This window comes from Lynx rufus, unplaced genomic scaffold (assembly GCF_022079265.1).
Source record: "Lynx rufus isolate CCGP_SWC_20201006 ecotype Redwood Valley unplaced genomic scaffold, mLynRuf1.p SCAF_4, whole genome shotgun sequence".
NCBI classification, from domain to species: Eukaryota; Metazoa; Chordata; class Mammalia; order Carnivora; family Felidae; genus Lynx; species Lynx rufus.
In genome coordinates, this window is record NW_025814856.1 from 25,776,753 (window position 1) to 25,792,066 (window position 15,314).

General features: G+C 41.8%; 1 protein-coding gene across 12 annotated transcripts in view; it reads left to right on the forward strand.

Moving 5' to 3' along the window:
* PXK (PX domain containing serine/threonine kinase like) overlaps nucleotides 1-15,314 on the forward strand; it is a 74,266-nt gene that overhangs the window by 38,568 nt on the left and 20,384 nt on the right. For 11 of the 12 annotated variants that reach the window (XM_047094490.1, XM_047094492.1, XM_047094483.1 and 8 more), the window contains 8 exons: nucleotides 4,271-4,348; nucleotides 4,879-4,952; nucleotides 5,515-5,589; nucleotides 8,557-8,661; nucleotides 9,221-9,322; nucleotides 10,779-10,940; nucleotides 11,374-11,491; nucleotides 12,750-12,828. In XM_047094490.1, the coding sequence (XP_046950446.1) occupies nucleotides 4,271-4,348; nucleotides 4,879-4,952; nucleotides 5,515-5,589; nucleotides 8,557-8,661; nucleotides 9,221-9,322; nucleotides 10,779-10,940; nucleotides 11,374-11,491; nucleotides 12,750-12,828 (793 nt within the window). The remainder of the gene's footprint in view (nucleotides 1-4,270; nucleotides 4,349-4,878; nucleotides 4,953-5,514; nucleotides 5,590-8,556; nucleotides 8,662-9,220; nucleotides 9,323-10,778; nucleotides 10,941-11,373; nucleotides 11,492-12,749; nucleotides 12,829-15,314) is intronic. The other variant, XM_047094482.1, reaches the window with a different exon arrangement.

The following is a 15,314-nucleotide window of genomic DNA, read 5'->3' on the forward strand; positions in this document are numbered from 1 at the left end:
AGCGGCTGCTCCTCTCTCGCTGGGTCTCCAGCCTGGGATTGCTGATCTTTTCCTTCTTTTCCTGGTGTTCTCCAGATGACCAAGGAAATACAGGTCCTTAGTGCTCTTGTGGGGGAGTTATGAGATGTCCATTTGTATTTTGTTTCAGTTTTTTTTTAAGTTTATTTAATTTTTGACAAAGAAAGTGTGAGTAGGGGAGGGGCAGAGAGTGAGGGAAAGAAAATCCCAAGCAGGTTCCACACTGTCAGTGCAGCGCCTGATGCAGGGCTCGAACCCATGAACTGTGAGATCATGACCCGAGCCAAAATTGGACACTTAACCATCTGAGCCACCAAGGTGCCCCTGTTGACTTTTTATTTAAATTCCAAAGGTGTCCATTTGTGTTACTACCAAGTCTAATTGAGGGCCAGCCAATGTATAGGGAAAACAGGTGTTTCCCAGTCACTAGGGGCTTGTATTGGAAAACGCACACACACATGCCCCACCCCACACAAACCTCACCTTATTCATCTAACAAGATGCTTCTTTTCTTTTTTCTTTCTTTCTTTCTTTCTTTCTTTCTTTCTTTCTTTCTTTCTTTCTTCTTTCTTTCTTTTCTCTTTTTTCTTTCTTTCTTTCTTCTTTTCTCTTTTTTCTTTCTTGCTTTTCTCTTTCTTTTTTGCTTTTCTTTTCTTTTCTTTTCTTTTCTTTTCTTTTCTTTTCTTTTCTTTTCTTTTCTTTTCTTTTCTTTTCTTTTCTTTTCTTTTCTTTTCTTTTTTCTCATGCTTCTATCATTTAAAAACCTGAGTGGCTCAGTCAGTTAAGCATCTAAGTTCAGCTCAGGTCACGATTGTGAGTTTGAGCCCCGTGTAGGGTGCCTGGAACCTGCTTTGAATTCTGTGTCTCTCTCTCTCTTTGCCCCTTCCTTGCTCGTGCTTTGTCTCTGTCTCTCTCTCAAAAATAAATAAACATTAAAAAACATTTTTTAAAGCCTCAGTGCAGTGTAGCCATCTTCCTGCTTCAGACCTCAAACCTCCTCAGAATAGGGGATTTTTAATGTCCATTTTTAATGTCCATGCAAAAGTCACTTGTACCAGAGATGAGGAGCTTGGATCCCGGTGACAGCTTTGTAGCATTTCCCCTCTGTGAACCTCAGGTCCTGATCTATAAAACAAGAAGAAGGGAAAGGGGAGTGGACAGGAAGTGGACAGGCCCTCTTCTACCCAGGAACCCTGTGAGTAGGTCAGGCAGTAGTGGGCCCAAGTGGGGGTGTGGATTGTGTTCAGAACGAGAGCAGGATGCTTTGGGAGGTTGAAGGCCGCAGTCCGCTGTGCAGACCTCCACACATCTACTCCTGCTGTAGACCTCCTCTACTACTCGTGCTGTGGTAGATGGGGGATCTGGAGCCCAGCTGCTGGGCTGGAGGAGGCTGTTCCCTATAATCATCATGGAGCTGGGATCTAGAAGCTCAAAGATTGCACATACTGGGGGCAACTGGTATATTCTGAGTTGAGAAGTCAGAGCTCTGTGGGAAGCACAGGATGGGCCTGAAGGCATTGCTGTGCATTTCCTGCCTGGGGCTGGTTTATCAGCATTTCCTGAGCATGCAGTTTTTCCCCAGGTGTCAGTCAGTGTTCAAGAAATAAGAGAGCAGATGCCTTTCGTTTCGTGGATTTAGCGTTCTAATGGGAGAGAGCATCCACATCCATTGAACACATGTTGAACTCTTAGTTCTTGCTTTATGGGATATTTATTGAGTGCCTACTCTGTGTCAGGTGCTACAAATACAGCATTGAGCAAAATATAGTCCCCTACCCGCACCCCAAGGCACTTCTGCAGGGAGATTGACAGGTGAAGGCTGTGGCAGAGTAGACATGAAGCAGCACCTTGAGGGTAGGGGTAGAGGGGCAGATGATCCAGATCTGAAGGTGGAGGAAGGCTTCCAGAGAAGTTGATACCTACGTGGAGATCTAAGGATAAGTAGAAGTTTGCCAGGCCAGAGGCAAGGGCCAGTGCTCCAGGAGAGAAAAAAATATTTCCATGTAGCTGTGGGCTTTTGCCCACACTAAGACATAGCCTTCCAGCTGGAGTTCACAGTCTAATGGAAGAGAGTAGCCATACCTCAGGACAGTCCACGGTGAATCCCATAGGAGGACACTTGTAGCTCTGGGAATGTACAGAGGATGGAGGGCCCAGGGAGACCTGGCTAGGGGAGCAGCAGATTTGGGTTGACCCTTGAAGGACAGGAATGGAAAATGCAGAGGGGTGGGGTCAGGCCAGTCTTCTGGGGGTCAAGGCAGGTAAATCTAGGTACCACATGTTGTGGAGGGGTAAAGACAGAAAGATAAGTTAAAGCCAGAGCTGAGTTAACACTAGATTTAGAAGCTTGGCCTTGATTTTGTTAGGAAATGATGTGCTAGTAAATGTTTCTAAGCAGAGGAGTCGATGCTTAGGATTGAAGTGTGTTGCCTGAATCTGGGGAGGGAGGGGATTCATACTGAAAGTGTAGGTATGTGATTTGCTTCACAATAAGTCATAGTTCAAGGGAAAGAAAATGTCCTTTCTGCAATTTCCTGATTCTCTAAGGTTAAAAAAAAAATCAGTTTTCCAGTCCTCAATTTATCAGTAACAAATTCAGCACGTTCTGTTTGTTGACAGCTATTTCCCCCATTCCTAGAACAACATGTGGTACGTAGTAGCATACGATAAATGTTGAATAAGGATTTTGCGGGAAATTATGAGTCACTGTTGGTTGTGAATGAACTGTCCTTTACAGCTCTTAGAATCACATTGTACTGCATTTTGAAAATTATTTTTCATGATCCTTCTCAAAGTTGATGATTTTCACTGAAAGCAATGTGTTTCTAAGTTATGTTGAAGTTGTTTTACGATTGTTTACATTCAAGTTGTTTTGGAAATGCTAAAACATTTTTATCAACATTAATTATAGAGGAGGTACAGAGGTCCCAGTGTTGATTATGAAAATTTTATATGCTTCTGCCATACTCGGTCCCTCCAGGTGGTTTGTCGCTTTGGGGTAGTTAGAACAAATGTAGGTGGAGTCAGTTTTGTATTTGATCATGTCTTGTTTTCTTCTGTGTGGATAGCATCAACACTTGATGTATCGAGTCACTAAACGAGTCGATTGTTTTCTTCCCTGAATCTCTTAACTCATAATGTGCCATAAAATATATGACATTGTTTGCCAAGTGCTTGGCATGGTAATTCCAGACTAGGTCATTCTGACATATGGAGAGCATTTTTGCCGAATCTCTCATTCCTCACCAGTGTGCCTGGAATGTCATTCATGCTAGGTGGAGGTGAAATTCCACAGTGAACTTGCAGTGTTGCTGTTTGCTTTCAGGGATCTAGAGTGGCTTCATTTTCTCATTGCATTGAGGGAAAATAGCAAATTACAGATGTTGCTTTTTGCAGGAAATGTAAAAAGGCACAGTTGTTCTGATAATTTCTTAATACAGTGAACGTTAAAGAACTTCCTCTTCTCATTGTCTTCTTAAAAGGGGGAAACGTTCTTACGATACATGAACACAAAAGAAGGATGGATTATTTTTCCAGTAAACAGGGGTATGGTAACTTCCCACAATAGAACTGTGTTGTTGCTGTACATAGATGTTTTTCTAAAACACTGGCTTTTATTTCCAATATATATTTAAGGCTAATCGCTTCTTTGTTGGTGAAAGCTGTAATTCCATGAGGAATGAAGACAGGATAAATATCACTTGGAGCAACATAAAGACTGTTCTGAGCTGACCTCAGATCACATTTTGAATTTTGTGCTTGGGTTGTGGCTTGGTGCATATAATGAAGTCCTGGCTTATGCCAACTAGTTTAGGTATTTTAGATCTTTCAGTTTAAAAAATATCTATGCATTTTTTTATATCATTAATAATTACTCTTTTTAATAAACTTTTTACTTTGGAATAATTTTAGACTTATAGAGTACAGAGAGTTTCCATATACCACCCCTCACCGAATTTCCCCATCTTACATGACCATGGCACAGTTATCAAAACTAAGAAATCAACATTGGTGCATTACTATTAACTACAGATTCTATGCAGATTTCACTAGTTTTTCCACTAATGTCCTTTTTCTGTTCCAGGATCCAATCTAGAATCCTACATTGCAGTTATATCTGCAGATTTTTTTTTTAATTAAGTTTTTTAAGAAGGTCATAGACCATAAGGATTTCATTTGCTAGAATAAGATCTTAAGCATATGGTACTTTCATGATAAGTTTGCCTGATGAGTTTCTAAAATGTCTTTGCAGAGATTGCCTTACAGCAAGTTTCCATGTTCTTCCGATCAGAACCAAAGTGGGAGGTGGTAGAACCGTTGAAAGACATAGGTGAGAAACTGGCATATGTCTAGTCTGTTAATACAGGTCACAGAACTGGACTCTTTGTCACACTTTCCTATCTGTATCCTGAGAAAGCTCTTAAATGCAGGTGATTTCTTTTTCTTTTTGCTTTCTGACTGCCTGGAGGTGCAGCCCATAATTTTTATACTTCATGAATCTTGGGTAAAGCACTACCTGAGGGTTTGGAGGGTAGTACTGTGTACTTTTAGGGCCCTCATTCATTTGCCGTCACTCTTTCTCACTAAACTTTAACTGAAGTTTTCCTATTCCCGTGAATAGAATAGTTTCTTTGCCGTTGTTTTTGGTGTTTTTTTGGTGGGGTTTCTGGACTTTTTGTTTTGTTTTGCTTTTCTTAAGTACAGTCTTTCCCATGTCAACATTACCAAATGGTCATTTTGCTGGTGCCTGTGTTACTGTGGATAGTATTACCAAACTTAAGTTTTATTATTCTTTAGTTGATGATATTTCTGTTGGTGTAAAAATGATATGCTATAAATACCTCTCTGCTTTTATGGCAGGTTGGAGAATAAGGAAGAAATATTTCTTGATGAAGATTAAAAATCAGCCAAAGGAACGGCTAGTGTTAAGCTGGGTAAGCTGGTTTTTTGCTTCAGTCTCATTTCAGGGACTTTAGCTGGGTTTATGAAAGCAGATATTGGAAAAGAGAATTAAGAAACTGTACTGTGCTCCTGAATGATGTATAAGGCCTCTTCAGTCCCACAACAAAAGAGAGTCATTTTGAGTCACTTTGCTTATTCATTTGGTTATATGGATGTGATATTATCTGATCAACTAGTAAACATCTGGAAAGAAACAGGAACAGCTTAAAATATTTCTGGAGCCTCTTTAGGATTGGCAATTTTGCAGTTTGTTTTAAGGAAGACATACTTGAACATTACTTTATGTTATATCTCTCACTTTAGGAGTTCTAGTGATTTGGTTAATGGAATTTGATAAGAGTGTAGTTAAATCCTGGTACATATATGTTTATATTCTACCTCTCCAGAAAAGCCTTGAGGCAATAAGACTTAGTGTGGTTTTCATCTTTGGTTTACAGTCATATATTTGGGCAAATGAAAAAAGGGAAAGAGTAACAAGGAATTTTTCTTTTGATTACTAAGGCAACACCTTAATATTTCCCCCCATGTTTTCAGGCTGACCTTGGTCCCGACAAGTATCTGTCAGATAAAGATTTTCAGTGTCTAATCAAACTTCTGCCTTCCTGTTTGGTGAGTACAAGCCCTTCTATTATTCTACGTACTGATGACAGATTCACAGTGTTTTCTTGTAGGTGACCATGGACAGACGAGCTGGAAATACCCTGTAGGCTCAACGGAATGGAGAGGTAGAGTGGATTTTAGTTCAGACTGAAATTGTTCAGGGCTACTCCCATAGTTCAGAGGCCATTTAAATGGCATTCGTGACATCTACACAAACCATGAAACATGATAATTTAAATGGTTATGTGTGTTTTAAACAAATGTCAGAGTAGGAAAGCACCCACTTTGTTCTTGATGAGGATGTTTATATCCATGGAATTGAAAGATCTGTTTCTAGCCTGAGAAAACAGAACTAATATAGATTTAGATAGGCTGGGTACGGGGAAGCACAAGAGCTCTTTTGCTGTCTGAGTCACTATTCTCACAGGCCAAATAGTTGGCCTTTAGGAGTGCCTGGTATTGTTTATGCTAATGTACATTTTGATCCAAGGCCTTTAGTGGAAAAAAACACATCAATATGTTTCAGAATATATGCAGAATGTCTTCAGGAAAAGACTAATCTGGCCAGAAAATTGAGTTAGTATTGATGCTCTTTATCTGTGGTCTGCATGAGGAGGTAGGACCCTAGACTGAGTCATTCATGAGCACAATTATGCTGACCTGTCTAGTTGGGTTGGCAAGTTCGTTTTTGAAGATAGAAGGTCTTGTCAGGCTAGCAAAACCAAGCCTTTAATGAAGTGTGATATGTAGCCAAGAAAAATGCTGTGGTCTTTGAGTGCGATTAGTTGTGTGATACAGGCTCTCAGCATTCAATTCCATTTTTTTTTTTTTAAATTTTGGTTTTCAACATACATACATACATACATACATTTATTTATTTATTTATTTATTTATTTATTTAGAGAATGAGTACACGAACAGGGGAGGGGCAGAGGGAGAGATGGAGTCACAGAATCCGAAGCAGGCTCTAGGTTCTGAGCTGTCAGCACAGAGCCTCAGGCAGGGCTTGAACCCATGAACTGTGAGATCACGACGACTTGAGCCGAAGTTGGACACTTAACCAACTGAGCCACCCAGACGCCCCTCCAAATTTCTTTTAATGGTTGTGGTTTTTTAAAAGGAGGTCGTACAGATAAGTGGTGCATATTAAAATTGTGGAAAGTCAGAAAACATGGAAAAGCAAAAATAAAATAAAACTCACTTGTAATCCCAACCAACCAGAAGCATGAACCAAAATGTGTAGTTGTTGCTTTTCTAGAGCTTTATATGTTTTTTTTTGAAAAATTATACACATATTATTTTAAAACCTGGTTTTTTGGTTAATGGTATACCATGTGCATCTTTTATGTTCAGTACATATAGTATAACATCATTATTCTGGCTCCATAGAATTGTCGTTGGCTTTACTTCAGTTTATTCAGCTAATCTTATACTAGACATTTGGACCACTTCCAGTTTTTTGTTCTTATTTAAAAAAAAAAGCCACAGTGAACAATTCAGGCTAAACATTTGTACCCATCCTTAATTATTTTCATAAGATGATAAGAATTAATAAAGGAGATATTTTGAGACTGTATAAATATCCTGTTGTTACCAAATCCACTAGTTTTAGCCTCATTGAGATTTTCCAACTTCATCATTCTTCTTAGGTTTATGAGTTGGCACTCTAAGGAAGAGCTTCCTATTCTCCCCTCTGTTTATATCGTATGGACTCAAAGATTTTTATTTTATTCATTGGGTTCCTTTTTGGGGTGATGAAAATGTTCTAAAATTAGGTTGTGTGGTAGTTTGTACAGCTCTGAATCTACTGAAAACCATTGACTTGTGCACTGTAAATAGATGAATTTTAATGGTATGTGCAGTTATATTTCAATAAAGCTGTTAGAGTGTCAACATCAATCATTTTGATGTGATGATCAGGAGAAACTTCATGATCAGTTACTGTATTTTTTGGACGCACCCTTCCATCCCCACCCCACTCAACCCCTGCCTCCCGATTCCTTGCACAGCTCAGCTCCTAAGGGTTAAAATTTTAATGTTATTCCTTTGAGCTAATGGATATTGTAATATCTGTCTGAAGCCACTTTGTTCATGTAACCAAAATTCCAGGTCATACGAGGACTTTCCTTTCAGTCATTAAATAATTTGTCTCACTCTTCACCCCACTTGGTTGACTCAGTGTCCCCATCTCAGGAATACCCTGTGAATCGTCATATTGCACACTCCAGTAGAAGGATCGGAAGATTCTTGCAAGCTGCTTTTGATAAGGGCTTAAGATGCCAAAGGATGCTGCTTTTGCTTGTTTTCTGGCTTTTACATTCCCTGGCGTGGTACCGAACAGCAGTGTGAAATGTTAGGCAAAGCTGTGAATAAAGACACATTTACCCTGGTCCTCACTTGGCTGTTCTAGGATTTGGCTATAGTCTTTACCAGTTTACAGCAGCAGAATATTAAAACCACTGTCCCCCAAACTCAGACTTTCTCTTTCTTCCACCCTTTTGCCTGGGTTCTGAGAATGTGCATACCCAGGCAGATACCTTCACATGTAGAGCTCACCGTGCCGGTTAGCCACCTCCCTTTGTTTATGTTCCTTCTCTCATCTAAAGAACCAGGTGCACCCAGGTGGCTCAGTCGCTTAAGCGTCTGACTCTTGATTTCAGCTTGGGGTGAGATCGAGCCCTGCATGGGACTCCGTGCTGACAGCGGGGAGCCTGCTTGGGATTTTCACTCTCCCCCTCTCTCTGCCCCTCTCCCCTCACGCTCTGTCTCTCTCCAAATAAATAAACATTAAAAAAAATAAAGAACGAGGTGCTAGTTGGTCATCTTGTAAGAAAATGCCATGTATTCAGGGACATCCCCACATTTATGTGCAACTACACAGCTGAAATGGTACTTGTCTCTATGTAACCAGATTCTTATCTCAAAGGACCTAGACACTGATGTGAATAATCGTGAATTTCTTTCTTGTTTTGGCAGCACCCTTACATCTATCGGGTCACCTTTGCCACAGCTAATGAATCCTCAGCATTGCTTATTAGGATGTTTAATGAAAAAGGAACTTTGAAGGACCTGATCTACAAGGTACTTGTGCAAGTTCATGGTCATAAGGACTTTCTCAAGTCCCTTCAGAACCTGTTGTTGATACTTGAGCTTTAAGTTTCCAGAAGTTAGGCCCTGGGGGCTTTATTTTAATTTTGATTTTATTTGGAATCTATTTTGACTTTAGCAATAAAACTACCCAGTCTGGTTAAAGAGCATTCCTTTCCCCACATGGAAGAAGGTTGGACACACAATGCTTAGGTCCATTACATTGTAGGCTGCTTTCTTAGGTCAGTTTTGAAGTTTGTGTCTTTCACTTAAGAAAGCAATACTGCAGTATCTCAGGAAAGTTGGAAAATAGGACTTTGGGGTCTGCCAAGGTCAAGACCTGTTTGATCTTCACTGGACTAGAGAAGGGATGGAACCCAGGTCAGCTTCTTTCTATCAACTGTACAGACCCTTGTATTTTAAAAAACCACCTCCTGTGAGCTGATCTCATCAGGCACCACCAGCTGCTCAGACTCCTCCCTGTTCCAGGAGGCTGTGTGCAGAATGTAAACCCTCTGCTGCTTTCTTATGTGCTCTTTGTTCTTTTCCAAAGGCAAAACCAAAAGACCCATTCCTAAAGAAGTACTGCAACCCTAAGAAGATCCAGGGCCTTGAACTCCAGCAAATAAAAACATATGGGCGGCAAATATTAGAGGTAAGAGGTATTTAATATTTGTTTAAGCTGCATTGGAATTTCATCCAGTTTACTGTATTCTTTTGGGAAATTTCTTAGGCAACATCCAAAATAGTTTAAGTTGTCTGATCACTTATAAACTGATGGCATTGTCCCATTTTATCCCAAAAAGCAAATATTTCAGACCTAAGACAGCAGTTTAGATCTACAAAATTACCAAAGCTTAGCTATTGAAATTTAGTGTCTGATTTTTAAGAACTTTACTGTGCAGATACCAACTTTTGTGTTATGTTTGGTTGATCTTTATCTTTGTGCCAATATTGTTGGTTTTGTTTTGTCAATATGTAACCGTATGGCTCCCTTGCATAAGTGTAACTAGCATGAAAAGGCTTTCCCATTTTCTTTCTACATCAGTGTTCTCCAGGCTCCTTGGATTGTGAGACCCTATCAGTGAAAATAATTTAAACATAACCCCACCCCACCTTCCGCCGATGTTACGTATATTTAACTATTATATGCGTACCCTACTAACTACTAATGTATGTTGTACATTATAAGTTAGGAAAGAAGGAGATTAAAAACAAAACAAGAAGAAGGAGAAGTTAAAGTGGCACCTGAGTGGCTCAGTGGTCCAACTCTTGATTTTGGCTCAGGTCATGATCTCACAGTTTGTGGGTTTGAACCGTGTGTCAGGCTCCATGGTGACAGTACAGAGCCTGCTTGGGATTCTTTCTCTCTCCCTCTCTCTGCCCCAACCCTGCTGACATGCGTGCGTGCTCCAAAGGAAGGAAGGAAGGAAGGAAGGAAGGAAGGAAGGAAGGGAAAAGGGAGAAGTTGTATCATTTTCTTCCAGTCCTCAGTAGATTGCCCTGGGCACCCCCTTTGGCTAGCACTGCTCTAGTTCACAAGGTCTTTGTGGGGGTTTATCTAGGGATCTGGATTACTGGATGAGCCACTGTTTATTAAATGGCAGGAAAAGTTTGCTTCTTTCTGTGGGAGCCGGTCATATGTTTCTGTTAATAAACAGCCCAGTATATTCTGAGAAGAGATTGGTCTAGAGATGTCTTCAGCTCAACCTCTTTTCCTGAATAACTTTGGCCAATGCCCTGACATGATAGCTTTACTCATCTGTGCAGGAGGATCAAGACTGTGCCCTGAAAAGAGCTGGCCCGTTGAGATCAGAAAGTGCTTAAAGTAGAGCTTTTTGGCACCAAAGGTGTTAACCCCAAGTACATGCAGACTGCTCCTCTGTTGTTTGGAAATGAGGGAGCTTATTGTTGTGTCTCATAGCTGGAAAGCATTCAGCATCATCCCCTTCTCCAAAGAAATGGATGGAAGTGGCATTTTTCTTTAGGAATCTCCTCAGTGACCTCTTTGGTTTTGTTTCACAATGTATTGACTTAAAATACAAATTTAACCTGTCTCATAGTTGAATGAATTGGGGGAGAAAATGTAACCTATACATATTTTTTAATAGGTACTAAAGTTTCTACATGACAAGGGATTCCCTTATGGGCATCTGCATGCCTCCAATGTGATGCTAGATGGTGACACTTGCCGGCTGCTAGACCTTGAGAATTCTTTATTGGGCCTTCCTTCCTTCTACCGATCCTATTTCTCACAGTTCAGGAAAATCAATGTAAGTTGCTAAAAGTAACAAAACAGCAAGTTCATTTTTTGGTATAAATTGCCCCCACGCAGGACCCATGATCTACCCATGTAAGAAATATGCACTAAGCAGTGAGAGGTACAGGCAGGGTAGGCCATGCCTCTTAGCCCTCTTCCTCCTACAGAGCATCACTGTACCTCCAAGAGCCTTGTTGAAATTGTAGATGGGACACGGAGAGATGTAGAATCACTGACTGGAAAACAGTGGAGTAGGACCAAGATCTTGAGTCAAAGTAATGCCTTGTGAGCTTTTGCAAAAGGCTTTGGAGTTGTGTTTTCACTACCAGTTGTGGGTGGAGTTGCCCCTGGGCCATGTTTCTCAGTGGAAGTGTAGGAAAGGAGCATTGGAATTCACAAACCCAAACTGAAGGATGACCACGCTGCTGCTGTCTTGTCTTCCACAGACATTGGAAAGTGTGGACGTCCACTGCTTTGGCCACTTACTGTATGAAATGACTTATGGACGACCGCCAGACTCAGTGCCTGTAGACTCCTTCCCTCCTGCACCGTCTATGGCTGTGGGTTAGTATGGGGTTTGAAGGAGTCTTCTGGGCCCTGGTAGTCTGCAGAGTTACTCACCCCCTTTCCAGAGTCCAGGAAGGACCCAGAGGTAGTTGGCATGCTCCACAGTCAATCAAATCCAATTTAAAAGTCAACAAAGTCTGAGCAATTTATTTACATGCACTTCACTAAAAATTCAGATGGCTTGTCCATTTGTCAGGCTATCTGAAACCTCAGGAGATGTTTTATAACTGTTTTTAGAATTTTGAAAGTAGGTTGTAAAAAGAAGTATGGCTGGACTGAGTCTGATAGAAAAGCAGAAACCAGGAGCAGGCAAATTGAAGGCAGCCTTTCGACTAGGGCAGGTGTTGGGAGCCAGACTGAGGCCGAAGTGGGACCTGCAGGGAACAAGAGAACCAGGGGCTGGGCCTCTTATAAATAAAAGCCTGGCAGGACGAGCGTGAGGAGGGGTAGGCAGGTAGACAGATGCCTGGAAAATTGGATCCAGGAGTTCTTCCAGCATTACTGAGGGGACCGAGGAGAGTCCGAGGCCAGGTGGGAGACACCTTTGGGAGAGGGATGTAGGGACTGATGCACACTCATCCAGGGACCCTTTCATGCCCTCCACAGCCAGCTCAGAACTCACTGCTAGAGCACTGAGAAGGGAGGGCAGGGTAGCTCCTGGACCCCCAAGTCTTCAAGATCTGCAAGCTAAGCCTCCACCAAGTGCTAGTTCTGTGTCAAATGAGGTGGTTCAAAAGAACAGGCCCTGAGACGACTTTGTGTTGAGTTTGAACAGCTGAAACTCAACAGTGACCTGTGAGTAGAAAAGTCTGGCTGCTTTTGTTTATATATCATCCAAGGTGTTGGATGATGAGGTATCAACAGTTGGCATTTTGTGTGCTGGTTTTGATTAAAGGCACATAAGCAGCAAAATGTCTTTCAAGTTCAGAACTTTCTGTGTGGTGTTTACTTCTCTTTTAAGAGAGCAAACACTTTTATGAATGATATCTTGAGTCCTTCCTCCAATTATCTTTGAGATATATTTAGCTTTCTGTCAGCATGTGGTTTCTGAACCATTTATTTTGAGTCATCGGTAACATCCATGGTGCCAACATCCCCCTCCCCCGTGTATGCCATCTGTCTGTGCGTGAAGAGTTTTGACACCATCCTGATCAGCCTGCAGACAGTTGTTGCGAAGTGGTGTCAAACTTTTCATCACCAAGTGGATTTGCCAGCATGTTCTGTGGAACTAAAATGTGTATCTGTTCATTTCAAGTGGCCGTGTTGGAGTCTACGCTGTCTTGTGAAGCCTGTAAAAATGGCATGCCTACCGTCTCCCGGCTCTTACAGATGCCGTAAGTCAATCATATGCCTTGGTTGTAATCTTCATAACTATGTCAAACGCCAGCCTACTAACCCAGGTGCTTGGTACCATAGTAAATACCCAATCGTGGTCCTTGCAGAGTTAGAGTGACCTGCTTGCTGTTGGTCACTTGCAGCATGATATCATGACCTTTCCTCGTGACCTCTCTGCTACTGTAGTCTGATGGCTCTGCTTTGATGTCCACACTCTCACACGTGTCTCTCCCTGTTGGTGTTAGCATTGTGTGTGTGTACCCATGGCATCCCCCACCTAGGAAATCCTGACAGAGGGCTTGCTCAAGCGCTGTCCTTTATGGCCCTGTTTCAGCACACCAGTTGGCCCTCAGCTGTGACTGGTTCACAAGTCATAGGCCTCAGTGGATCCAACTCTAAGAGGAGGGTAGCACGTTTCTTGCCTCCCATGCACTTGTTTGTTCCTTTGCTCCCTGAGTAACATTTATTAAACATCTGACATGTACCAGGCCTTGTGCTAGGGGCTTGGAGCTCAGAAGGCATTCTCCCTTAAACTGGGTTATGAATAGTTAAGCAAGACAATTGAAATAGTACTTTGGGGCCTTGCCTCTCAGTATATTTTCTATCCCTTCTTAGAGAGGCAGCAGGTGGTTAAGTAGAATGTGTCTGAGGCTTAGACATAACCTCTAAGGGTTATGGGGGTGGACCTAGCTTCACCACTTCTACCTGGGTGACCTTTGGCAGGTTTCCTGTCTAGAAGCTGAGTTTCCTTATCTGTAAAATGAGGATGATAATAGGACCCACCTCAGAAGGTTATTGGGAGGATTTAATGAGATGATTCCTAATAAAGTGCCAGGTACTTATAAGTGCTTTTTATTTTATTTTATTTTTAAAGGAGTTCTCTCTCTCTTTTTTTTTAAAGTTGATTTATTTATTTTGAGAGTGAAAGAGAGAGAACATGTGAGTAGGAGAGGGGCAGAGAAAGAGAGAGAATCCCAAGCAGGTTCAACCTTGTCAGCTCAGAGCCCGACTTGGGGCTTGAACCCACGAACTGTGAGGTCATGTCCTGAGCTGAAATCAAGAGTCAGACATTTAACTGACTGAGCCTCCCAGGCACCCCAATAAGTGCTTTTCAAATGTTCATTATGATTAATACTGGTTCAGCTTATCTTTTGTGAACATGACATGCCATGCAGTGTGCCCAGTTCTTTGTCTGTACCAGCTTGCTGTAGAACACATGTACTCAGGAAACAATAATGTGGGGAACAGGGCAGGACTTAGCTGGAAGTGCATACAGCCAGAACTCAGAGGAGGTTGTGGTAAGTTCAGGTTCCTCGTGTTTAGAGAGGGTCTGCTATAGCCCAGGTGCCGTCCTAGGCCCCAAGGAAGCTGGTGCTGAGGCAAGCAGCCCAAGCCCTTGCCCTGAGGATGTGACATATTAAAGTTCTGCTGACACTGGCATGTCCCTCTCCCAAGCATCCTCCTTTAACAGCAGTGTGAATACAGAAGAATAGATCCAGTTAGGGAAATAAAATAATTTTCACACAAACTGGTAGAGGAAAATGCATTTGTGGTTAGGGAACAGCCCGTATCCATGTTGATTTACTTGGGTTTGCATTTGCAGCCCCCCTTCCGCCCCCCGAAGCTCTTCCATTCTCCACCCCGTCTTCCAGTGCTAAAGTGAATCCAAATTGCTTTTTCCTCACTTAAGTCTTTCTACCGTGTGGCCTTCAGCCTTGCGAAGAATACTTGAATATATGAAGAGGCGTGAGCTATGTTCAGTTAAAACATGTTTTCTGGAAGTAAATGGACCTGTGGCCTGGACAGGAGAGTTATGTCTCCACCTCCAGAGCCACCCCAGGAGCACTGTGGGGAAAAGTTAACGGTGTCATTTCTACTTGTGACATACTTCCTGTTTTTTAGAAAAGGGGAGACTCCTCAAGGAAAGAATCACGTACAGCCATTTGAACACTGTCCAAGCAGCCATTTAAATTCTCCCAACTGTTTTAGTCAAAGCAGTTCAGAATTCCTCATGCTGTTGTTTTTAGTAACACAATATTTTAAAAAGACTTATTTATTTTATTTTTAGGGAGAGAGTAAACAGGGGAAAGAAGGAAAGGGGGAGAGAGAAAGAGTTTTATCCTCCTCTGGTGTTTAAAAAAAGGTGGGGGCGGGGGTGGGAAATTGGTTCTTCTGTTTAGCAATATCTACTGTGTACATTATTTGCAATATAATGAATATAGTAATATAATGAAATAATAATATAAGGATTTGCAAAACTGATTTTTTTTAAAGCATTATTGCTTTGCTATATAACAGGAGACGTCTTCTGTCCCACAGGTGGGGAAATAACCTTCAGTACAGGGCTGACCCAGTCTCTTGCTGGTATAGCCCCTCTAATATTAGGGAATAGGGGCAGCGGGGGTGGGGGAGGAGGTTCTGAGGTTTTTCCGAGGTCAGCCTGGGTGGCCTGTAAACTCCTTTGAGTTTGTTGATAAGCATGAAC